Below are 27,500 nucleotides of genomic sequence, written 5' to 3'. Positions count from 1 at the left end.
CTTTAACATTACAGTGGTGACCAGGCTAATATGGTAAGCCTACATTTTGATAAACATGTAAATACAATTGTTAAATTGAGATATAATCAAAAAATGTATATCAAACATTACAAACTATCTGTTTCCCAAAAGGAAATTAATGTATTTAATTCAGTCTGACCAGAACCAGGAATAAAATGTATCCTCACCGTAACCCATTAAAGAGGTGGTGCCATGGTGTTGCACTTTTTCTGTTTTTCATGTGTCTATGAGGTTGATAGAACTTCATTAAGGCCCCCGCTGGTGGTTTTATGGTGTTTCATGTCTTCTCTGACTATTTGGAGTTTTTTCCTGGAGGCTGAAACCTTGAGAGTCAAACGTGCCAATCCAAAAACAGGAGCATAGTGACATCACAGAGCCCCCAAAAAACATACCCTCCCCCTCATTATCATAACACAACAGGTGTGGGCATGAGGAGGAGGAGGGACTAGGACAGGTGGGTGGTGCTAAGGTGGTGGAGGAGGTGCTAAGGTGAGAACCAGGCATAGTTAATGAACTGGAGGCGTGTCCACATAAAAACATTTTTTTTAACAATTTCTGTACACTTTTTTTTTTTGAAAAAAATCCTTGCATAATAATAATACCTTATGATCAGGTTTTAGGGTTGAAAATATCATGGCACTCCATCTTTAAAACTGTGTCATTTTAGATTTTATACGTTGGCCATTCAAAAATAGCAGATATGCAATTTCTGAAAATGTGCTGTGCAATTTCTACTTTTGAATATTTGAGTATTTATTTGGGTATTATGTTTAGTCCACCACTGATGAATTTGCATGACAGTTGCGCCGTCTCACTGGACCTCCTGCTTCTCTCTCTCTCTCCACAGAGACCATCACAGCGCTGTTTAAAACCCGCTTCCGTCTAGACTTCCCCTTTGATCTCCAGGAGCTGCCCGCCTTCGCTGTCATCGGGTGAGATTAGCCTGTCTGTTAACTGAAACACGTTTATCGTTAGAGTGACCATTGATGTTTAACCACATGAAGCCTGGCGTCATTATTCTGGACACGTCAAAATAGGCCAACATTCTCCTAAAAAATAGCCTGACTCGCCTCACAGCGCGTTGGGTTGTGATGCGTTGTGAGCTTGAAGATCAGCTGTTTTTTGGCAAATAGATTTGATGTAAAGGGCAAAAAGGAGGGGGCCAAGTATAGACCACATGTGCAGGGACCCTGGTCGACTGAAGTATAGGGTTTAATTGGGGTAAAGTCTGACCCCTATAGATAGAAAGCTTCCATTAGCCATTCTATTCCGATCTATGTGGGCTTGTAGATCTCTTTATTTTTATTTTTACCTACGACATGCCCAAAATAGGGTCTTCAGGTTGAAAGTGGATATAGAGAATATAAAGCTTTGGGTCCACAATTATATCTTTTTTTAAATCGATTTTTTTTAAGGTAATTCCCACAAAATGATTGCTGGAGTAATTAACCATTTAAGACCTGAGGCCGATTCTGCAAATGTCTTCTAAAATCCCAACAGTATTCTGAAAAAAAACGTATGTTGCTATGTCAGTGGTGCTCAAACTTTTTAATGTCAAGGACCCCCAAAATGATATGTATTTGGCCGCCGACCCCCATCTCAAAATATTTTACACCAGGGACCCCCCAGAAGCAAAAAAAATGAGTTACAAAATGTTTGCTTTAAAAGAATATAAATATATTAATTTGCACACCTTTTCCTCGATTTTTCAAAAATAGCAGATCTACAAGCTCATAGCGCGGCACTCGGTGCCGCGCTATGAGCTTGTATATCTGCTATTTTTGAATAGCCCAAAGTGTAAAATAATGCTGTGTTAGCTCAAATCAAAAAAAAAATCACAGATGCTTCTCCAGGCTTCTTGAATGGCCTTGAATAACCCGTTCCGGCCGAACGGGTATAGAACACTATGGAAGGTCATCTCTCACTTTTACAGTGGTTCATGCAAAAGGCTATTGAACGCTGAATGGAAAAGAAGATTCAGTTAGCTTTGCAGAGGTTTTAATGCGGCATAGCCTGCGTGTGAGTCACCTACCATGGATCATTAAGTTATTGAGGATGCCTTATTTTAGCATGTCATAGCCTGAGGGCTCCTCTGTGACTGTGAATGGAACTGCAACCTCCTGCCTCCCCCATCCCTCTCTCTCTCTCTCTCTCTCTCTCTCTCTCTCTCTCTCTCTCTCTCTCCTCTCTCTCTCTCTCTCTCTCGCTCGCTTAGTCCCTCTATATCCTTGTCCCCCTTTATATCTCTCTCTCTCTCTCTCTCTCTCTCTCTCTCTCTCTCTCTCTCGCTTAGTCCCTCTATATCCTTGTCCCTCTTTATCTCTCTCTCTCTCTCTCTCTCTCTCTCTCTCTCTCTCTCTCTCTCTCTCTCTCTCTCTCTCTCTCTCTCTCTCTCTCTCTCTCTCTCTCTCTCTCTCTCTCTCTCGCTCGCTTAGTCCCTCTATATCCTTGTCCCCCTTTATATCTCTCTCTCTCTCTCTCTCTCTCTCTTAGTCCCTCTATATCCTTGTCCCTCTTTATCTCTCTCTCTCTCTCTCTCTCTCTCTCTCTCTCTCTCTCTCTCTCTCTCTCTCTCTCTCTCTCTCTCTTAGTCCCTCTATATCCTTGTCCCTCTTTATCTCTCTCTCTCTCTCTCTCTCTCTCTCTCTCTCTCTCTCTCTCTCTCTCTCTCTCTCTCTCTCTCTCTCTCGCTTAGTCCCTCTATATCCTTGTCCCCCTTTATCTCTCTCTCTCTCTCTCTCTCTCTCTCTCTCTCTCTCTCTCTCTCTCTCTCTCTCTCTCTCTCTCTCTCTCTCTCTCTCTCTCTCACTCTCTCCCTCGCCACCTGTCTCTCCGTATCCCTCACTCCCTCGATCCCCGTGCCACCCAGATGAAAGTGTGGCCTCACGCTGTGGGTGCGTGGGCTCCCTGGGAGATGAAAAATCCCCCTCTCTTGCGTCTCTCTTTCGTTCGCTGCTCCTCTTTTAGATGTTTTTTTTGGTCCGAAGGTGTTTTCCGCCCACTGCTGGATCAGAGTCGCATAAAAGGCTTCCTCCGGAGAACAAGGCAGCCTGCTTTGCGGCACATTTAACCCATTAAGACCTGAAGAAGCATCTAAAAAGCATTATTTTACACTTTGGCTATTCAAAAACAGCAGATATACAAGCTCGTAGCGCGGCACTCGAGCTTGTAGATCTTCTATTTTTGAAAAATCTTGAAAATGCGTGCACATCTATGAATATACATATTTTTAAAGCGAACATTTTTAACTCAAATCTTTGCTTCTGGGGGGTCCCTGGAACAACATATTTTGAGATGGGAGTCGGCGACCAAATACATATCATTTTGGGGGTCCTTGACATGAAACCGTTTGAGCACCACTGATATAGAAACATAGGTTTTTTCAGAATACTGTTGGGATTTAGAAGACATTTGTAGAATCGACCTCAGGTCTTAAAGGGTTAACGTGCGTGCGTGTGTTCGTGGGCGTGTGAGTGCACCCAAGCTTAGGCAAACCTGTGTGTGGGTGAATTGTGCAACCTGGCTTATTTGGAAGTGTGTGTGTGTGTGTGTGTGTGTGTGTGTGTGTGTCTATGACTGGGCTTATGTGCACAAACCACATGTATGTTTGAAGGGGTGAATTCATATGTGTGTGCACACTTGCCCCCTAATGCATCTCATTTCCATGTTCCCCTGCCAATTGCTGTCATGCTGTGAAAGTCGGTCAATGTTTCTGGGCCACAGAGAGTCCGTCCTGTGCTACATGCTAGATAGGACATGTCTTTGAAGAAGTTGGGCACCTACATGCTAGATAGGGACATGTCTTTGAAGAAGTTGGGCACCTACATGCTAGATAGGACATGTCTTTGAAGAAGTTGGGCACCTACATGCACCATAGGACACACCACTGCAAAAAAAAACTAGTCTACTTTGGATCTGATGGATAGGGTTCTGTGCAGACTGCAGTCCATTTGGAAACACTTGGACCCCCCTACCTGGTCGTAGCGTCAATGTTGCCTTGGTCCAGGCCCATTGCTCCTGACATTATCAGAATGGCAGCTGCTAAATCCTTTGATCTCTGATGGCCTAAACATTCTCAGTGGCCTCCTCTTCAATACCTTCGGTTTTGGTCAAACTCCCCCCCCCCCCAACTTGGAAGCAACAGGAGGTTGTTTGTTTATAATTATTCACAACGAATCTTTGGATTTGATGATAACTCCCGTGATCGCACTAGTTTGAGTCGTCTAAACACTTTCTGTTTCTTTTTCCTCGGTAGCTTTCACTGTTTTAAAATACTTGCTTAAATATGCACACTTTGCAGCTTTTGCACAGATAGCTCTTGTATCCTCTCATTATGTTTATGAGCACCTGATTATTTTCTTTCCCCAAAATTCGACTTGTAAACAAGCCAGTGAATTAAATCACATGCTGGAGGCGGTGATGGAATACAAAACCGCCTCGTCCCAAAACACGCTCGCCCCGGGTATATCCGGCGGGCTCGGTCAGCGAAAACAATTGGGGGTGAGTGTGTCTTGGGGCTGCGTGTCGTCATTGCGAGGCTGTTTAACCCATTAAGACCTGGAACTGTGTTATTTTTAGATTTGAGCTAAAAAGCATTATTTTACACTTTGGGCTATTCAAAAATAGCAGATATACAAGCTCATAGTGCGGCACCGAGTGCCGCGCTATGAGCTATGAGCTTGTAGATGTGCTATTTTTGAAAATTTGTGAAAATGTGTGAAAATCTTTGAATATATATATATTTTTAAGCGAACATTTTTAACTCAAATCTTTGCTTCTGGGGGGTCCCTGGAACAAAATATTTTGATAGGGGTCTGCGGCCAAATACATATAATTTTGGGGGTCCTTGACATGAAAAAGATTGAGCACCACTGATATAGAAACATACGTTTTTCAGAATGCTGTTGGGATTTAGGAGAATCGGCTTCAGGTCTCAATGGGTTAAGGACGACGGTTCAACCGTCGTTCTAAAACACCCTCACCCCGGTCTAATCCGGTGGCCACGGTCCTCGAAAAAAATTGGGCAGTGTGTTTAAGGACGAGCGTTCCGTTTTCCACCCGATTGCCGTTTTTTTTTTAAATATATGCTCTGAGAGGGGGAAAAAGCGTGAGAAATGGCAAGTGTGGCGTGAGGCGCGAGAACAGGTTCAATGCGTGACTCTCACTCTCAAAGGGTGAGACTTGGCAGCTCTGGTATGCTAGAGTATGTTAATGCAATAGAACTTGAGGTGGTTGTATTTAGTCTCCCTGCTCTTCACTTGAGACATTTAGATGCTGTGTCTAGGTCGGACACAACCTTTGACACGATCCTGTTTCTGGTTTGACAAAACATTTGACCTGAATGTCAAATGAAATGAAATAAAATGTATCTCCAGAGCAAGCAGTCTACGCAGTCTGCACTGTGCAGGAGAGCTGGGTTCAAATCTGTTGTAGATCAGAAAAGTACATAGTTGCAGTTTTAACCCATTGAGACCTGAAGCCGATTCTACATGTCTCCTAAATCCCAACAGTTTTCTGAAAACGTATGTTTCTATATCAGTGGTGCTCAATCTTTTTCATGTCAAGGACCCCCAAAATGATATGTATTTGGCCGCGGACCCCCATCAAAATATTTCGTTCCATGAACCCCCAGAAGTAAAGATTTGAGTTAAAAATGTTCGCTTTAAAAATATATATATTCAAAGATTTGCACACATTTTCACGAATTTTCAAAAATAGCAGATCTACAAGCTCGTAGCGCGGCACTCGGTGCCGCGCTATGAGCTTGTATATCTGCTATTTTTGAATAGCCCAAAGTGTATAATAATGCTTTTTAGCTCAAATTAAAAAATGACACAGTTCCAGGTCTTAATGGGTTAAATACGGTATAGTACAGCATGCTGCCCAATAGAACTTGCTACAAGTTGAGGATCACACACACACACACACACACACACACACACACACACACACACACACACACACACACACACACACACACACACACACACTTTTTTTTTTTATTGTATCTTGTTAAAAAAGAATACCGAATAGGTATATTTCCTCTCAGATTTGTATTCCTGTCATAATCGTATTCATGTTTTCTACAAAAGGTCTAATTACCGTCTTGGATGGATGGATCTTAGTGGGATCATTAGCAGCAACCCAGACCCTTCTCTGTCCAATTAGTTGAAACACACACGCGAGAGCGCACGCACGCACGCACGCACGAACGCACGCACGCACGCACGCACGCACGCACGCACACACACACACACACACACACACACACACACACACACACACACACACACACACACACACGGGGGATTATAAATGGAAGTAGAAAATGACATACAGTAATGAACTTCAGTTAGAGCTGGGTGATATGTTGAAACCGTGTTATGTGACAAGTTTAGTCTAATTTTGTTGTCTGGTCCTCTTATTAAAGGCTGTATTACCATCTCTGACCTAATTAAGACTGTTCTGGCTGAGCGAAATGAACAAGGACTGCATGTTTGGTCATCCACATTAACTAATGACTGTTTGTCAAAATGTTCTTGTGAAGGGGGGGGGGGGGGGGGAAATCATCTTAACCAATTAAACCATAATGGTCCCCCAGGGCTCTAGACTAGGGCCATTCCTTTTTCTAATTTTCTTTATTTTTACACCAGATCTCTTCGCATTCATCGTCGTTAAAGCCTTCCCCAAAAACAGTACCATTGTGGAGTTGTTCGGTAAAAACTCTGTGTTAGTCGATTTAGCCAGTGTCGCCCTGCCCTAGGTTTAGCAAGACATGCACGCGGAATGGCGTACATTCACAAACAGACACATAAATCTTGCATGCTGTACCTGTGTGTGCGTGTGTGTGTGTGTGTGTGTGTGTGTGTGTGTGTGTGTGTGTGCGTGCGTGCGTGTGTGTGTGCGTGTGCGTGTGCGTGTGTGTGTGTGTGTGTGTGTGTGTGTGTGTGCGAGCGCGCTGGGGTTTAACCCTTTAAGACCTGGGACGCATCTGTGTCACTTTTTGATTTGAGCTAAAAAATCATTATTTTACACTTTGGCTATTAAAAAATAGCAGATCTATAAGTTCATAGCGCGGCACCGAGTGCCGCGCTATGAACTTATAGATCTGCTATTTTTGAAAAATCGAGAAAATGTGTGCAAATTAATATATTTATATTATTTTAAAGCGAACATTTTTAACTCAAATCCTTGCTTCAGGGGGTCCCTGGAACAAAATATTTTGAGATTGAGCACCACTCATATAGAAACATACGTTTTTTTCAGAATACTGTTGGGATTTGGAAGACATTTGTAGAATCGGCTTCAGGCCTTAAAGGGTTAAGAGCGCCCTACGTAACAGGAACAAAGCTTCCCTCATCAACCCACTCATGGGTTATTAAGGCGTATTTGACAGGATTAATAATGCAGTGTGATATATATGTGGGAGCATTAGGCCGACTGCAGAGCCCTGTGAATCTATTCTTTCTCCCTCTTTGTCTCTCTCGTACTCCCACAAAGTGTTTAAATGGCAGCTTATGTAAAGCTCTCGTTGCGCTTTGTCTCTGCGCCCGCCCCCACGCATCCTCGTTTGCCGTCGTGCGCCGCCTATCTCTCTCCCACTTTCTCTCTCCTCTCTTCTAGCGCTCTGCAGGTCTCTCTCTCTCTCTCTCTCTCTCTCTCTCTCTGACAGTTCGTTTTATCTTCCTTCTCATCTTTTTAACCCATTAAGACCTGGAACTATGTCATTTTTAGATTTGAGCTAAAAAAGCATTGTTTTACACTTTGGGCTTTTCAAAAATAGCACATTTACAAGCTCATAGCGCGGCACTTGGTGCCGCGCTATGAGCTTGTAAATGTGCTATATATTTTTTTTAAAACAAGAAAAATATTTCATTTTTAAATATAAATATTTATTTGTAACTCAAATCTTCGCTTCTGTGGGGGGGGGGGGGGGGGGGGGGGTGTCCCTGGAACAAAATATATTTTAGGGGGGGTCCCTGGAACAAAATATATTTTAGGGGGGGGGGCCCTGGAACAAAATATTTTTTTAGATGGGGGTCCGCGGCCAAATACATGTAGTTTTGGGGGTCCTTGACATGAAAAAGTTTGAGCACCACTGATATATATACTGTACTGTAGCAACATAGGTTATTTAAAAAAAAAAATGTTTTAGAAGACATTTGTAGATGCGGTCCCGGATTGAATGGGTTAACTCATCTCTGAATCTCTCTCTCTCTCTCTCTCTCTCTCTCTCTCTCTCTCTCTCTCTCTCTCTCTCTCTCTCTCTCTCTCTCTCCCTCTCTCTCTCCCCCTCTGTGTCTCTCTCTCTTTCTCTCTCTCCAGTATTGCCAGTGGTTTCGGTGGGGCTCTGTTTGTCTACCTGAACAGACTGATTGTCCAGTTCATCAGGAAACAGAAGGCCATCAACAAGTTCCTCATGAAAAAGTGAGTCTGGCCCTATACTATACCATCACTCTCGCAAACTTTAAGTCGATCTGAAATGAATTATTTCCCCCACAAAAATAACTGGTAGAGACCCCCCTCGTCTCTCTCTCTACCTTCTAGGCGTCTACTGTATCCAGCCCTGGTCACACTACTGGTGTCCACGCTGACCTTTCCCCCTGGATTTGGACAGTTCATGGCTGGAAAGGTTGGTTCCGCCTTACACATGATATGCCCGCCTGTTTTGCATATTACATCATAACTAGACTGGTGCCTGTTGTTGGCCCCTGGCCTACTCGGGAACAATGCAAGTCGGGGACACATGCCCCCTCAGTTTTGCAATATCTGTCTGTCTGTCTGTCTGTGTCCCTTTTATGCCCATATAGAGATCTCTGTATCTGTCCCTTTCATGCCCAATTATGGAGTCCAGGCCATTCTATGAGGGCAGTACTATGACGTCATATTGATGACATCAGGGTACTCCAAATATGGGGTCCTTAGTTGATTGGTCGTCCGGTTCTCGTGATATGTGGGGGACTCACTCACTCACTCACTCACTCACTCACTCACTCACCCAGGGATTTCATGCATTTACAGAAGGACATGCACAGCACATGCAATACGTGCACACAATGTATGTTTTCTAATACCTGGTTCCATGTCATGCCCTCCAGGTTGTAGACACGTATGAGCACAACTTAATCTTTGCACAGTCCATGCTGTTTTTGTAGTGGACTTGTTTCCTGTGTGTAAGTTCATAATGTAGGGGACTTTTTATGCATTTTATTCAATGTGTTTCGCAGGAATCAGAAATTATTTTTGTTTTGTTTTTCTAAATGCAAACCATGTATACACAAACATAATTAACTGTGTGTGTGTGTGTGTGTGTGTGTGTGTGTGTGTGTGTGTGTGTGTGTTGACTGTCAGGATATGACTCAATTGTACGTGTGTGTCCATGTGCTTGAGCGAGTGTGCACACATGCACATCAAGATGGCTTAGTGAGTCATTTAGACTTCCCTCCAATTCTCTCCCGCACACCTGTCTAATTATCAGATTTGAAAGAATATTCTGTGTCTTTCGGCCCTGGGCACACATGCAATACTGTACAACACACATGCACGTGCGCACGCACACACACACACACACACACACACACACACACACACACACACACACACACACACACACACACACACACACACACACACACACACACCCTTCAAGCTGGCTCCCTACTGAGAGAGAGAGAAAGACAGCATGTGGTAGTTTTAAATCTGCCACATTAAGCTCCTGAATCCATGATGTACATGTCTGGTCATGCCTGCCTTTGATGTACGCACGCATAAAATACGCGCACATTTTTTTACGGCTCACACGTGTCATACTCCCCATCCATATGCAATTTAGCTCCTACAGAACAGGAGAATGGATTATTTTAATAAGGGCAGGCTGTATCCCAAATGCTACAAATCAGGTTTAATAGCCATTTGATCTTTACCGAGGCGCTATACGCCGTCTCCCTGCATTTGATGATGTATGTGTTTACCATGCGTACTGTAAGTCACTCTGGATGAGAGTGTCTGCTAAATGCCTAAATTGAAAATTGCTCTACTGTGTAGGCCGTGCTTTGTATTCATTATGGGGCAGACAGTGTGAAGTGAACGCACCCTTAACCCTTTAAGACCTGGAACAGTGTCATTTTTAGATTTGAGCTAAAAAGCATTATTTTACACTTTGGGCTATTCAAAAATAGCAGATATACAAGCTCATAGCGCGGCACCGAGTGCCGCGCTACGAGCTTGTAGATCTGCTATTTTTGTGAAAATGTGTGCAAATCTTTGAATACATGTATATATATTTTTTTTAAAGTGAACATTTGTAACTCAAATCTTTGCTTCTGGGGGGTCCCTGGAACAACATATTTTGATGGGGGTCCGCGGCCGAATACAAATAATTTTGGGGGTCCTTGACATGAAAAAGATTGAGCACCACTGCTATAGAAACATAGGTTTTTCAGAATACTGTTGAGATATAGGAGACATGTAGAACCGGCTTCAGGTCTCAATGGGTTAAAGAACCTCTGTATGACCCTCTCGACTCTTCTCTGTGCATGTCGATGCACTTAGCCGCACCATTAACAATTCAAAATCTAACCTAAAGACTCACCTTTCCTCTCTGGCTTTTCATCTCAGTCTGAGGTTGACTTATGGTCTATGTTCCACTGATGTTTGCTCTTTTAACCCATTGATACCTGGAACGCATCTGTGTCACTTTAGATGTCTTTGGCTATTCAAAAATAGCAGATATACAAGCTCATAGCGCGGCACCGAGTGCCGCGCTATGAGCTTGTAGATCTGCTATTTTTGAAAAATCGTGAAAATATTTTTTTAAACATTTTTTTCAGAAAAACTGTTAGGATTTTGAAAATGTTTAGAAGACGGCCTCAGGTCTTAATGGGTTAATCTATTTTTAAAACCCCTTCCCTTATAATACTTGATTAATTCTATGTTTTACATTCTGTTATTGTTTGTGTAGTCTACGGACTGTGGTTTATGGACACCGTGTGCTGTTTGTCTTGTCGTTCTCGGTTCGGAAAGCACGTTGGGTCGTCTCCTGTTGTTTTTAAACGTGCTAGCTATCTAAATAAAGACGACTTGACTTTACAGCTGACCCAGAAGGAGTCTCTGGTGACGCTGCTGGACAACAGGACGTGGGCCAAGCAGGGCATCGCGGAGGAGTTTGACTACATCGGACACTCTGCGGCCTGGCAGCACCCGCAGGTCAATGTCTTTGTCACCCTGGTTCTCTTCATCGTGATGAAGGTAGGGGACAAAAGACACACACACGCACGCACGCACGCACGCACGTGCACACACACACACACACGCACACGCACACTGTACATTCCCTCTCTCCCGCTTTCTGTTTGTGTCTTTCTAGAAAACACGAAAACACACACACACACACACACACACACACACACACACACACACACACACACACACACACACACACACACGCACGCACGCACGCACGCACGCACGCACACACACACACACACACGCAACTTTAGGTCAGATTTCCCCTCTCTCACTACAGTACATTCAGTAATAGAGGATATGCGCATGCTTAAAGTGAATGGCACATCGAGTGGCAAATCGAGTGGCAAAGAAACATGCAAAATTAGTTTAACATTGTTTAATGTTGTTTAATGCAATCAGATATGACTTTTCTGTTTGGATGCATGGGCTGTCAAGGCCAGAAAGTATTTTTTTGACACTCAGTAGGCATTCCTGCATAACTTCCTGGTTTGATGATGATGTCACACGCATATCCTCTATTGGAGAAACAGACATCTTCATCCTCCTCATCGTCATTAGCCTCAGGGCTAAGGCCCTCGTCATCTGCGGGCTAAGGGAGGATTTAGCCCTGTGTGTGTTTGCTGGCCCTTGAAGCAGGGTTAAAAAAAAAAAGGCAATTCAACACTTGGGATCTCTCAGATTTACAATACTGGGTTTGGATGAAAACATTGAAATAGATATCAGTTTTCGCCAGTAGGGTGCAGCCATGACACATGGAACCCTTGTTAGTGACGTCACGTGAATTGAATGCCAGTTGCCTGGTCCTGGACTGAATGACACATGAACCCTAGCATCCCTATTCTGGGGGCGAACGTTCAGGGAACGTACTGTAGCGCAGGGGTGGGCAACTTTGATGATGGAGAGGGCCACTATATTTCCACACTCACTCCAGAGGGCCACATTGCATATTGCCATTCTATGTCACAGAAAAGTAGCAAAAATATTTTTGCTATTTTTGAATTGGAATCCAGAATTATTTTTTGCTATTTTCGAATTGGAATTCTGAAAAATAACATTTTTATTTTATTTCAAATGCATTTAGTTATACTTATGTTAACTCTATGAACTTAAATACAAATGCATTGGACATAAAAAAAAAGACAATAGAATTGTAATACTAGTCATTAAGCTACTAATATAGACGGAAGTAATTAAAGAGAGTCATGTTTGCATGTTTTGAATTGTAACAGCTGAAATCAATGATATATCAGTAATCCGATATTAACCTGCGGGCCGCATGTGGCCCCCGGGCCGCCAGTTGCCCAAGTATGCTGCAGCGGATCTACAAGCTCACAACAGGGTGCATTGAGACACGTTGTGAGCTTGAATACTACCACACAAACCATTGCACATTGGTTAATTTTGCCAATTATACTGTCTTCATGATTCATGTTTGATGTCCTGCTCCTAACACAATTTAAGTATTGATTATTCCGTTTGATCAGTTAAATTGCATTAAGTGAGACTTGTAAAGAAAAAAGGAATGTCCACACACGCTAAACTGCTCTTTTTTTTTATTTGAACCAAAAGTCCTTTTTTCTTCACTTGATTATTTTTTGGGTCTGGCGCCGTGTTTAAAGAACTGTAGGGATGTGCATATCCTACGTGAGCCCAGGTCTCACAGAAAAGTGTGAAAGCACCGTGTGTGTGTGTGTGTGTGCGTGCGCGCGCGCGCGTGCGTGCAGTCAGTATTGTAACAGCTGCCGAGCTCCAGCACCAATAAAGATAAAGGAAGGTCAGCAGGAGATAATAAATTGGCCGTGAATGCATTATAAATGGCCAGAGTGTGCCCTTTTTATTTGATACTAGACCTGGGGAGGCAGAAAAGTATTGGAATCGAACCGTTCTCCCCTTGCCTTCAGGTTTATGTTCCAAATGTATTTTAAGTGAGAGATAAAAGTGATGTGGAAATATTAGAGACTCCGCTGTTCTACAGTTATCTAAGCTCCGGGCGGCAAAGAAAAAAACAACAACCAAATAACTAAAAATATTACCTCTCAGTCTCTCCTTGATTCAAGACTATCGGTCACCGTAGGTGTTATGGAACACCTCATCTTGTGCTAACACAACATAGAGAAGCATAGGAAGGGAGATCAGCTGAAACATATTGGAACCCAGCCCTTCTCGACCTCCAAAAGTAAATGCCTACAGGTGACAAAAGGGAATACAGAGTTGGAACTGAGCCATTGGTCCTCCTGGGCTCCATTCAGGGGTGGAATGTAACATTTACTCAAATGTTGTACTCGTAAGTACAATTTTGAGGTACTTTTACTTTACTTTTTATTATTTGTATTTAACCTTTTTTACTTATACTTACTTTTGTACTGTGAGTTTATTTTGATGCCAATACTTTTGTACTTTTACTCCAGTACATTTTGAAAATACAGGCATTTTACTTGTAATATAGAGTATTCTACAGTGGTACTTTTACTTACGGCACTCGACGGGGTGTCTTTGCAAAACCGTGTATCCGGTTTTGGCACACAACGAGTTAAGTACAGCACTTGAGTAAATGTACTTAGTTACATTACACCACTGGTTTTAACCACATGAAGGCAAACATTTGGCCAATAGGCAAACATTTGGCCAATAGGCAAACATTTGGCCAAAATAGTTAACAATGCATCGCAACGCGCCCTGTTGTTAGCTTGTAGATCAGCTTTTTTTGGCTAAGAGATTCGGTGCAGGAGGGGGCCAACGCACAGACGCCTGGGGGACCTTGTTCAACGAATTTCATTGGGTTTAAGTGGTTAAAGACCTAATTTAATGAAACATGTTATGTTTAGAGAATATCTGTGGTCATAATGAGGACATACCTAAAAGTAGATGACGAAAAAACACACAATGTGTATTTTCATTTTCATACACGTTCCCTAAAAGTCCAATCTTTTCCTGTCAAACGCAAACGTACTGCATGATTACGTCAGAAGCCCTCATTGATAATTATGAATCATGATTTCACTCACCTGTGTGATTCTCATCTTCCTCCACATGCAGGTGCTTCTCATTTTAGAGACACTGTTGGTTCTGCTAGTCTGTTTCTGCTAGTCTACTAGTCAAATGTTCTCCTTTAAAACTTAAACAGTACTGGAAACATTTGAGGTGAGAAAAAGTCAACGCAGTAACAGCTTCAATCAGCACTGACCCCCTCGCTTTCTAATCACTCACACTGCCAGAGACACAGCTGCAGTCAGTGCCATAATGGCTATTTAATCAATCCCATAGCCCGAGGGGACGGGATGGTCGGCTGAGACTGTGATTGGTCAAGGCTTCCGTTTCAGAGGAAAAGTTAGCAAAAAAGCCATTTCATGGGTTCTTCAAAGATGCAGTGCAGTGACATTTTCGGTCATTTTATGTTGAAGGTTCAGTCTGAAACGTCGTCTCAACCGACTCTAAACCAATCAGAAGGTCCCATCCCTTCAGGCTATGGGACGTTGGAATCTCAATCACTTCAGCCGTGCGCAACACGGCTAGTGTTTGTTTACAAGTGAGAGAGAGACGGCCAGTGAAGCACGTTTGCTACTACCTGGCTTATTTCTAACCTATAATGTTTTCAGATACATATTTTAGTGTGCAGATTAAGTTTAAAATGAGTAATACACCGTCTGGATGTCATCTTGAATGAGATTCAAAACGGAGTAGCTCTGTAATTAAAATCAGCTGTGTTTGAAGAACGTGCAGCTATGGGAATCAAACAGGTGCATGTAATCAAGATTCATTTATATTCATGAAAGCTGCGTTATGTCATCACGCAGCACGTTTTTGTTTACAGGAAGTAATTAAGATTGGCTTTTTAGGGAGTTTAGATATAAAAATACACACAAATGTTTTTTTTTTTTTTTTTTTGGCATCTATTGTTAATAATAATAATAATACATTTTATTTATATAGCACCTTTCATGACATAAATGCAGCTCAAAGTGCTTTACAGAGCAAGAAAAACAAAAAGCAAAAAACAAAAATAATAAAATATAGAACAATAGCAAGGAACAGTGGTAACCAGAGCAAAAAACAAGAAAATAAGGAATATAAAACAATAGCAAAGAACAGTGGCAGAAAAATCATGGCTAAAACTAAGAGGCAGTGAGTCGAGCAAACAGTACAGACATAAATAACACACAGACATTTAGAAGAAACAAAATCAACTAAAAGCAAGTGTGAAAAAATGAGCTGTGCTTTAAAAATGTCTACAGAGGGTGCCTGTCTTAGAAGTAATAGGAGTTTATTCCATGCTGTTGGCCCGTAGAAGCAGAATGCCGCTTCAGACATTTCAGGCACTTCGAGTAGGCCAGCACTAGAGGACCTAAGGGGGCGGTTTGGAACATATTTAGGGAGGAGGTCATAGAAGTAGGAAGGTGCCAGACCATTAAGAGCCTTATAAACAAGTAAAAGAATTTAAAAATCAATCCTAAAAACGACCGGGAGCCAATGAAGTGATGCTAAAACGGGGGTAATATGTTCTCTCATCTTAGTTTTAGTTAAAACTCTGGCTGCCGCATTTTGAACGAGTTGTAGTCTGTCGGTTGTTTTCTTTGGCAGGCCAGAAAAAAGTGCATTGCAGTAATCTAGGCGAGAGAAAACAAACGCGTGGATCAACGTTTTTGCATCGTCCAACGACAGATAGGCTCTGATTCGCGCAATATATCTCAGATGGAAGAAGGCAATCTTGGTAACATGACTAATATGTGTGTTAAAATTCAGTTCGGAGTCAATAATAACCCCCAGGTTTTTGACTGTAGAGTCCTTAGGTATGTATGCCCTGGGCATAGTGTTAGGTATGCCCATATGATGACCACGGATATGCTCTAAAAGTGTGGAAAAACATATTTTTCATTTCACTACACCTTTAACACATTAAACGCCAAGAACGTAGTCCTACGGTCCATTAAATCCAACTGTTAAGCGCCGAGACCGTAGTGCTACGGTCCGGGTGCTTTTTCCTTTTTTTTTTTTTTTTAATTTTTTTTTTCCCAATTTTCTACACGGACCATTTTCAGTGTAACACCACCGGAACGGAACTATTTGCGATCCGGTTTTGCCGTTTCCGTCGGCCTCCATTCTAAAGCGCACACAAAAACGCCATTTTCTCCCTTGTAGTTTTTTCTCCTCGGTCATCACTGTTTAACATAAACCGTTCTAACTACAACATGGATGCCCCGTTTGACACGTGGTCTGCACTAGTAGACACAGGAACATGTGCACGATGTTTACAAACAGTGCATCGCGCATTCACAAGGATTTTAACGGGGTCTATGGCGACGTGAAAAAAACAAAAAACAACAATAAAACCTTGGCACTGGTGAGTACATTTTGAGATTTACCCTTGGCGGTGGATGTGTTAAAAAGAGAGGCTGGATAGCATTGGAAAACCTGGAGCTGTGCTGCTGGTGGAGGACAGGGATTCACATTGGCTTCCTCTCTAACCTGTATTTATCCAAATGAAACATGGTCCACTGAAAGACCAGCATGCAACCTGGGTGCTGTAAATCTCACAGGAAGCGTGTGCGTGCGTGTGCGTGTGCGTGTGCGTGCGTGCGTGCGTGCACAGTAGGTGGTCAGGATGCTCTAAGCTCTCTGACAGTTCTCTGCAGTGATTTTGTGGTGATATTTACTACAGTAAATATCACCTTCGTATGGTCTCACTCTCTCTCTCTCTCTCTCTTTCATTGTCTCTTTGCAGCGCCGCAGAGAACATCTCTCTTCCTCTCTCGTCCCCTATCCTTCACCCTGTACCAAAAATCGACCTCATCAAAAGACACTGTAGTCACTTTGATTACTTTTCCATTTCAATTCCAATTTCAGTCAATCTTCCCTTTCTCTGCGATAGTCAGCCCACCATTCAGCAGGTGTGTGTGTGTGTGTGTGTGTGTGTGTGTGTGTGTGTGTGTGTGTGTGTGTGTGTGTGTGTGTGTGTGTGTGTGTGTGTGTGTGTGTGTGTGTGTGTGTGTGTGTGTGTGTGTGTGTGTGCGCGCGCGCCAGTCTCTCTCCTAATACTATAGTGAAATAAGAGCACAGTGCTGACTGAAGCATGCATGTGTCCAGTCCGTGAACATAGTGTGCATGTGGACGTGCATGTGTATATGATGAATAGTATCAATTGTCTTTAGGAGTCAGTCCTCAACTCTCAGTAGATATCTAGTGAAATGCAAGAATACTACTGCAAATGTTAAGACCACATACTGTACATGACTGGAAAAGGGGATTCAAGGGATATTTCACTTTCAAACATATTTGGAAAACTCACTTAAAAACTGACCCCAAACGTGTTTGAAAGTGAAATATCCCTTTAAGGACCATTCAGACTTGTGTGTCACACGCATACAGTATATAGTACTCTGTATGTATTCATTTATATTACAGTATCACCCGGGCATTCGTCATTGTTCAAGGTTCTCCAAACCGAGGGCAAACTCCAAACTACGAGTTAGAATAAAAGATGGACATACAGTACCAAACGACGATTATACCAAACAAAACACATTTTAAACTAGGGGAATCAATTTGGAGATGCACAGCGCCGGAGGTTCCGGTCGTGCGTTCCGACCCCCTAATGACGTACATTTATTTCCGCTCCAGACCTGATCAGAAACCCGAAAACGTATTCACAAAGACAATAGCATTGACTCAATAAAACATTTACTAATGGAACAAACCCAACCCCTTGAGATGTATCATCTAATTTGCCATGGGGGTCCCAATGATTTGCAGGTGACCAATCAGAACAAGCTTTTCTTCTATCTATCTATCTATCTATCTATCTATCTATCTATCTGTCTGTCTGTCTGTCTGTCTGTCTGTCTGTCTGTCTGTCTGTCTGTCTGTCTGTCTGTCTGTCTGTCTGTCTGTCTGTCTGTCTGTGTGTGCGCGTGTGTGCTATTTTAAGTAGTATTTCAAGTGGTCCATCTAACAATAGATTAAAGAGCATTTATTAGTTAGTGTTTTATTTCATAAAAGCAACAGTTGAAGCCTCAATCTGACTGGTTGTCTGTACGAGAACAGCGGGAACATATAGTTTGTTTAACATGATAATATAATTCTAATAATTCTAATAATAATACATTATATTTATAACGCACTTTACATTTTTGCAAATCACAAAGTGCTACTGGGTTTAAAAACAAATGGCAAAAAATAACAAAGGCAAGAGAAAAACAAAAAAAAACATTCGTCAACAGCAAGAGAGAGAGAGCTCCTCTCGTCTCATTGAGTCCTCTGTTGGAGGGCAGAGAGAGAGAGAGAGAGAGAGAGAGAGAGAGAGAGAGAGAGAGAGAGAGAAAATGACTATGCTGTCAGTAGTGTAATTGGAGTGGGAATAGAAGTGGGCCCTTTCAGTGTCCCTCAAGGACCTTTACTGTAGACTGTCCTCAGAAACACACACACACACACACACACACACACACACACACACACACACACACACACACACACACACACACACACACACACACACACACACACACACACACACACACACACACACACACACACACACACACACACACACACACACACACAGAGAGAGAGACAGACATTAGAATGTTGTTTAATGTCCTGGTCAGTGTGTCAGAAGTTTTTTGGGTTTTTCTTGTTTGCTTTGACCCACAGTACAGTATAGGTATCATTCACCTCAACGTGAACCTGTCAGCTTTCTACTTCACTTTTCCAACTGAACTCTTTCTACGTTTCTCTCTCTCTCTCTCTCTCACACACACACACACACACACACACACACACACACACACACACACACACACACACACACACACACACTGGCAGAACACTGATGAGCTGAAGGTGTACACCTTGCTTTGCCTACGGCAGTGGTTCTCAGCCTGTGGTGGGGAAAAATTGTTCCCTTTTTTTATTTTACTTCTTTTTTTTTACTTTAGTAAAAGTATCAACTTACTATCAATTACTTTGCTATCGATGCTCAGTCTGCTGTCGTTTCTATCTCAGAGAATGGGCAGTTTCTTGGGCAGTTATGTAAAGTGTGTAAAGGGTAATAGATACAAGTTGTAATGAGTGTATAAATGAGCAACCAGGGTTGCTAGACACTAACCATAAAGTGGCAGCGGTCGAGTTCGAAACAGCTGCCATGGGTGGAGCTCGTTGAAGACCAGAACAGTTGGCATACTCATGTTTACAAGCAGACGTGCTGTTGATAACTGTTCCACAACTCGGCCAACAGGGTGCATTGCAGACACTCCAGTGATTCTGTGGGGGGAGCAATATGCAACCAGGAGACGTGCACAGATTTAACACATTGGGTGCCAGGTTTTTTTTTTAAACAGAGTACACTGAGTGCCAGGATTTTTAACATTTTTTTAGGAGCCGAGATACAGGCTTTTGAAGTCATAAGTTAACCAGAAAGTGGATTGGAGTCAAAATCTTCGGAAAATGATATCTCCTGGTGCTTAGAAGGTAAAAAAAAAAAAAAAATTGAAAAAAAAAATGTTTCAATTTTTTTTTTTCTCAAAAAACGTATATATACGGTTTTGGCACTCTGTGTAAGTATTGCAAAAAACGTATATATACGGTTTTGGCACCCAATGTGTTAATATAGTGCACAGTGTTAATATAACTCGGAGAGTCCGTTTTCACACTAGTTTAGTTTGAGGGCGGTAAACTTGTGCAATCGACCGATAACTGCCCAGTGCAAACGAAATCTCAAGTCAACACAGAAATTCCCATGATCCTGTGTTTCTGATGTAGGTGTGTCAGCGATATTCCACTGACGGTGGTGTACTATGTAGTATGTATATTGCATGTCCTATATAGTTTCTTGCATTTCTTTTGCACATACGTTTTTCTGTGTAGCGCACCAACATCACTGGGACAAATTGACCTTAACCTTTAAAGGAGAATTTTGGACTAAGTTTTGCTTACCTTTTCTATGATGTTATGATATCTTAGGATGAATGGTACAGTAGAACATTTTCATAACTCCATCCTGGGTCCGCCACAGCTTAAAACGTGCGTGGATAGGCCTTTGCGTTAGATCACACATTTGAATAGCTTTTTTTTTTTTTTTTTGCTGAGATCTGACGTTCATAGTGACAGAACACTGTCCAAAAAAAAACAACAGAAGTCTCGCTAGACGAGATTGAAATCTCGAGATTTCAATCTCGTCTAGCGAGACTTAGATTTTTTTTTTTTTTTTTTTTTTTGCATAGTGTTCTCTCACTATGAACGTCAGATCTAAAAAAAAAAATGTTTTTTTAAAAAGCTATTAAAATATGCGATCTAGCGCAAGGCCTATCCGCGTCCAAAATTCTCCTTTAACCTTTGACCACCTACTGTACTCCGTTCATCCGTGAGTCCAAGTGGACATTTGTACCACATTGTCATGAAATTCCCTCAAGCCCTTCCTGAGATGTAGACTTCTCACATGTGGGACGTACCTACAGATGCATCGACAGACGTACGGACATATGATTGTACAGGCAAACCGACAACATGACGGGCCCTATTTTGCGCGTCTTATTTCCAGGTCTTAGATGTAATCAGATAATAACGCCACCATCTTATGCGCAATCACTATTTTCCAAGTCGCGCTGAACACAATCACTTAGGACTCACCAGGATATTTAGCATGTGGGGGAGTGTTAACTCATTGGCTGCCAGCTTTTTGAATTTTTACCTACAGCTGGCTGCCAGACTTTTTCAATGAGAAAAAAAAAGCACTTAGGAGCCGAGATACATAATTTTTAAGTTTTCAGTTATAAGGAAGTGTCTGGGAGCAAAACTCTTCGGAAAATCATATCTCCTTGGTCTTTGGGTTTAAAAAAAAAATAAAAAATAAAAAAAAAACCTTTATTTTGAAAAAAAATTTTTTTTTGAAAGAACGCAGATCTGCGTCAATGGCAGCCAACGGGCTTTTGCGCAAATGAACGCAGATCTGCGTCAATGGCAGCCAATGTGTTAATTAACCCATTAAGACCTGGAACGCATCTGTGGCACTTTATATTTCTTTTGCTATTCAAAAATAGCAGATATACAAGCTCACAGCGCGGCACCGAGTGCCGCGCTGTGAGCTTGTAGATCTGCTATTTTTGAAATATCTTGAAAACATTTTTTTTTTTTCAAAAAAACTGTTAGGATTTAGAAAACATTTTTAAGAATCGCCTCAGGTCTTAACACATTCCCTGCCAGAGTTTATTCATAAGGTACTCACCCACTGCCAGCGTTTTTGAGTTTTATAGCCTTTTGAACCGTTCACAAAAAAATTATATCCATTAAAATCCGCGATCGGATGGTGTTTATAAACAGCAACGACGGACGTACGAGCCCTCATAATGTTTACACTTTTTTTCCTTTTTCTTCTTCTGTGGAATCAGCCGCTGAAAGAGCCTGCAAACGTCATATCCGTTTGGCTGTGACGTGGCTGTGACGTTTCCCCACCGGCCATCTTAGATTAGCTTAGCATCCGATCGGCTATCAGATCGTTTTTAAACACAAAGAGGATAACCGTTCGTCGATCAAAGAAAAGAAAATACAACCGGAGCTTACCATTCGTTTTTTAAACCGTGTGAAAACCATGATCTTTAGCCAAAACCAGGGAAAAACTGTTTTTTCAAGATAAAAAACGAACCGGAAACGGTTGTCGGAAATTTTCTCATAGGATAGGTCGGAAGCGTCATGAGGAAAAAAAAAAATCAAGGATGGTACCAAAAAATGTTTTTTTCGTTATTAAACCACATTAAAAGACGATCCCGAGATATCTCGGGATACGCAGGTAACGGGTGGATTTAATGTCCCGAGATATCTCGGGATTGGCAGTATATGTGTTAAAGGGTTAAGGGCGCTATACGATATCTGGTATTTTGACCGGCTTCGAATGCTATCAATGCATTGAATGGGAGATTATCACGTTTTATCAGACCATTGAATGGGCGAGTAGGCGACGAGTAGGCGATATACGGACCTACCCGCGATTTGTCAGACCATTCATTGGGCGTAATCAGGAGCTACTGACCTACTTGGAGGCGGAGCAGTCCCCACAACAAGATTTACGATTCTGTGCCTGATATATCGGCACATACTGTAACTCCAACGGCGCTGAGTAGGCTCAGGCGAACGTCGCACCGTTCAGGACGGCAACTCGGTCGCTTTAGCTCCCTCGGTGGTCCTTCACGGGGCTCCAGTTCGCCTGAGACTGCGCGCCTCCGTCATGGTCCGAAACCAAAACCGAAACTGAACTATTTAAGTCATCTCCGTTGGTAGGTCAGTATGTCTTGATAACAGTATGTCTTGATAACACCCAATGAATGGTCTGATAAATCGCGGGTAGGTAAGTAGGTCGTCTACTTCGCCCATGGTCTAATAAAAGGTGATAATGTCCCATTCAATGCATTGATAGCATCCGAATCAGGTGGTATTTTACACCTTGACTCACCAAGACTCGGCGCTTAGCACAAAGACGTCCTCAGGATCAAGTCATAAATGCAAAAAAAATGGTTTGGTTTTAGGACACCGGCAGTTTAACTAAGCCATACTCGGCCTATTCTCAAGCAATTTGTTATAATTCAAGGTTCTCTATAATCTGTGAAGTGTCAATTTGATGTATCAATGATGATTTCATTATCCCTATCAAACTCTATAGGGCAAAAAGGAAATGTTGGGCGGCGACGGGGGCATGCATGCACGATAAGCAGCCAAAGCCGCATTCACCCGTATCAATCCATCAGATCTGAAAGACTCTGTTCCTTCTCACAATTTAGGTGGCATTTCAAAGACTTATTCCTTCAGTAATCCAATGAAATAAAATACAGGTTTTGATATGAGATAGTAACTTAATTAGACAATTAGGCAGAAAGGCTACAGTGATTTTGAGAGCCATACATGCACTTGGACATCTCTCCTTTCAATGTGATGTTTCTTTGTTTTTTGATCCCACCACTTAAAGGAGTAAGTAGTTCACCCCAAAACGTTTTTATTTTCTATCAAATACACACCCCATGAAGCCTTGAATTCATGGAGATTCTTTAGTTTTTGTTGCATTCCTGAGCCAATAATTTGATAACGAAGTTCATGATGAATGTTTGGGTCATTGGTCAGTAGGAGACTCAGTAGGACACTCTAATCAAATTCATGTTTTTTTCCCAAAGCCCAGAGTGCCATTGACGTGTACATGTCCAAACCGTGTTTTCAGTGTTTACCACTAGATGGCGCTGTTCCGCAACCTATGAGCCACCATTTCAGGCTCAGACACAGAGGGATCTAGGAGATCACGTGATCACAAGATCTGCTGCTCCATCCACTTCCTGGTTAGCGTCTGTGGGGGAACGGCTGTAGCATGAGTTCCTTTTTTTCCCCCCGCATTTTTGACAGGACAGGTTATTTTTCAACAGCTCCTCAAGTGAATGAGGGGTCGCGGTGACATTTTCTTTTCTTTTCGCGGAAGCACAGCGAAAGCCTCCGTGTTTAGCAGCTTTTGGGTGATCGATCATACTGGATATAAATGTTCTCTGACTGCGGTACTTGAAAAGGTAAGAAAAAAAATTGCCGTCACTATTGGCAATTATTTATTTATTTACTTGGCACTGAATGGGTTGTTAATGCACAGCATGGCAAATAGCGCCGCGTCTTGCGCTGATCTTAAACGGAATGGCGGCCGATATTCTGATTGGTTTGATTAACGTAGCGCCCCCAAACTACGCCTGTGACTAATTTAGGTCTATTTTAGCATCTACCGCCTCGTGCAATGCACATTTTACCGTCCTCAAAGTAGGAAACCTGAGACGTCCAAGCCTCCAGTGAAGACATAAGACCTGGCGGTAATTAAGACATGCAAAATAGGGCCCGATGCCTTCGTCGCGACTTTCCGTCGGCGGAGATGTAAAACTTTTTTCTGACAGCCTTATCGAACCGGCAAACAAAGGTTCCTCTTTCCCAGAACCATGTAGACTGAATAGGAGACGGACTTATAATAACATTGCAGAAATAGAATGCAATAAAAGCCAGTGTTTGCGTTTTGTGTTTTTCCTTATCATCAGGCTCACCCGTTTAGTCTGTTTAATACAGTATCACTGATGTGTTTCCAACTCCCAAACACATAAATTACACCGCCGATGAACAACCTTATCATCCTTATCATAAAATGATTTAGCTGTGCAGGAAGTAGAACAAGCTGATCATACTCTGGAACTGAAAGCACAGGAAATACAGAGGAAATTGGAAATGAGCGTTGCTGTATTTGTGTTTATAAAGCGATATCATTTAATCTGCCACCCGTCTCTTAACCCTTTAAGACCGGGAACGCATCTGTGTCATTTTAAGATTTCTTTGGCTATATAAAAATAGCAGATATACAAGCTCGTAGCGCGGCACCGAGTGCCGCGCTACGAGCTTGTAGATCTGCTATTTCTTTTTTAAATTGTGTGCAAATCTTTAGGTTGAATATATATATATATACTTTTTTAAAGAGAAAGTTTTGAACTCAAATCTTTTTACAAATTCACTCAAAAAAAAACTCAAAATTTTACAATTGTCTTTTTCCTAAAGTTTTTCATAATTTGTTTTACTTATGTTGCTCATTATTATTATCAATGGTTTTCAAACTTTTTGTGTCAAGGACCCCCAAAATAATATGTATTTGTCCGCGGACCCCCTCCCATCTAAAAATATTTTGTTCCAGGGACACGATTTTTCAAAAAAAATAGCAGATCTACAAGCTCATAGCGCGGCACTCGGTGCCGCGCTATGAGCTTGTAGATCTGCTATTTTTGAATAGCCCAAAGAAACCTTAAAATGACACGCATGCGTTTCCTTCCCGGCCTTAAAGGGTTAACCACATGAACATAAGCGTCCCTGCAGTATATTGGCCACGTCGTAGGCGACCATTCTGCAAAAATAGGCGATATTCTGTGAACATAGCATCGTGTTTTCGGTTCGTCTGTACATCCAGTCATCCGTACGTCCCTCGGTACGTCTGTCCACGCATCAGTATGTACGGCGTCCTACAGAGCGACTATTTTAGCTATTTGATGGAACAAGGTTAAGAAGAATATAGGGCTCAATGGTTATATAGTTGAAGAGCAGAAGCTGTCAGGTGAGATGGGGAGGCACAGGCTCAGGTGGAAAAGGCTCTATGCACAGCAGCCATATTGGACAGAAATTGGGCGCCTTCCTTGCTTCCTTCACAGGTGTTACCAATGACACTAATGAAGGCTCCGTTCCATTTAGTGTGGCACGGTGGTTCTCAAACTTTTTAATTTCAAGGACCCCCATAACTCTGAGAGTGTACAAATGGAACCAAATGGACCCGGGAGGGTCCATTTGGTTCCATTTGTACACTCTCAGAGTTACACCCTCTCAAGGAACCATGAGGGTCCCTGGACCACACTTTGAGACCCACTAGTATTTCTAGTGAGCCAACATGCATAATATCAGCACCCTGACTCTGTTTGACCAGAATGGAACAGAGCCTTCATTAGTATCATTGGTAACACCCGTGAAAGAAGACAGAAGAGACCCAATGTTTCTCCAAAATGGCTGCTGTGCATAGAGCCTATTGGAAGGTTCCCGGTTCGATCCCCGCGCCCCCCTCGTGGCTGTGTGTTGGAAGTATTCTTGAATCAAGAAGCTGAACCCCTAACTGCCCGTGTTAGAGCGGGTTGGTGCCGCGCATGGTTTCCTCTGCCATTGGTGTGTAAATGTGCGTTTGAACGGGTGAATGTAATGCTCATTGTAAAGCGCTTTGGATAAGGGAGCTATATACTGTACTTCATACATGGCCAACTGGCGGCCCGGGGGGCCACATGCGGCCCCCACCTTCACTTCCTGCGGCCTGCAGGTTAATATCGGATTACTGATACATTATTGATTTCAGCTGTTACAATTCAAAACATGCAAACATGACCCGCTTTAATTACTTCAGTCTATATTAGTAGCTTAAAGGGTTAGTTCAGATTTTTTGAGTATTTTCTGTAGGAAATACTTACCATTAATGTAGTGGTTGCAAAGGTATTAATTGATTGCCCGAGTCCCGTGGTCAGAGTTATGGTCCGTTTCTGATAAATATGAATGTAGTTCCGGTAGATTAGTAGATTTGGTGGGGGCCGCTCATTAAAAATAAATACATTTAAAAAACTAGCGTCATTTGTATTGTTGACCTATTTCTACCATATAAAGCAGGTTTCGTTCAATTTCGACCCCTCTGTCACATGGTACTATTTTTTGTGTCATATATTTTGTGCGTGAGTAGGCTGCCGCGGCGCAGTGATTCTGGACACAAACATTAGTACCATGTGACAGAGGGTCGAAATTGAACGAAACCTGCTCTATATGGTAGAAATGGGTCAACAATATAAATGACGTTAGTTTTTTTATTTATTTATTATTTTTAATGAGCGGCCCCCACCAAATCTACTAATCTACCGGAACTACTTCATATTTATCAGAAACGGACCATAACTCTGACCACGGGACTCGGGCAATCAATTAATACCTTTGCAACCACTAAATTAATGGTAAGTATTTCCTACAGAAAATACTCAAAAAATCTGAACTAACCCTTTAATGACTAGTATTACAATGCTATTGTCTTTTTTTATGTCCAATGCATTTGTATTTAAATTCATAAAGTTAACATAAGTATAACTAAATGCATTTGAAATAAAATAAAAATGTTATTTTTCAGGATTCCAATTCGAAAATAGCAAAAAAAGAATTCTGGATTCCAATTCAAAAATAGCACAAATAGCAGATCTACAAGCTCAAAACGCGTCGCAGCGCGACACGTTTTGAGCTTGTAGATCGGCTATTTGTGCTATTTTTGTGTGACATAGAATGGCAATATGCAACGTGGCCCTCTGGAGTGAGTGTGGAAATATAGTGGCCCTCTCCATCATCAAAGTTGCCCACCCCTGCTGTACATGCACCGTTTACCCTTTTACCATCATTAATGTGATAATATTTAACCCATTCAATCCGGGAACGCATACTGTGTCATTTTAGATTTTTAGCTTCAACCATTATTTTATACTTTGGGCTATTAAAAAAATAGCAGATATTCAAGCTCATAGAGCTATGAGCTTGTCTGCTATTTTTTTGAAAAATCCCGAAAGATCTTTGAACATTCTACAAATGTCTTCTACATTGTATATCCTAACAGTTGTTTTTTTTTAAAGAAAACGTATGTTGCTGCAGTATAACATCAGTGGTTCTCAAATTTTGTTCATGCAAGGACCCCC

The 27,500-nt window shown here is 42.0% G+C and overlaps 1 protein-coding gene across 1 annotated transcript in view; it reads left to right on the top strand.

The window, feature by feature from the left end:
- Window positions 1-27,500, top strand: part of LOC311050142 (chloride channel protein 2-like) — a gene marked incomplete at its 3' end in the record, with an annotated part of 256,197 nt that overhangs the window by 148,386 nt on the left and 80,311 nt on the right. Inside the window, exons 9-12 of the mRNA XM_084064112.1 lie at window positions 869-953; window positions 8,347-8,448; window positions 8,569-8,653; window positions 11,113-11,268. Of these exons, the coding sequence (XP_083920238.1) occupies window positions 869-953; window positions 8,347-8,448; window positions 8,569-8,653; window positions 11,113-11,268 (428 nt within the window). The remainder of the gene's footprint in view (window positions 1-868; window positions 954-8,346; window positions 8,449-8,568; window positions 8,654-11,112; window positions 11,269-27,500) is intronic.

Source organism: Gymnoscopelus microlampas, assembly GCF_963454915.1.
Source record: "Gymnoscopelus microlampas genome assembly, chromosome: 8".
NCBI lineage: Eukaryota > Metazoa > Chordata > Actinopteri > Myctophiformes > Myctophidae > Gymnoscopelus > Gymnoscopelus microlampas.
Note: the sequence above shows the minus strand (reverse complement) of the source record. Positions and strands in the feature narration are given on the sequence as shown.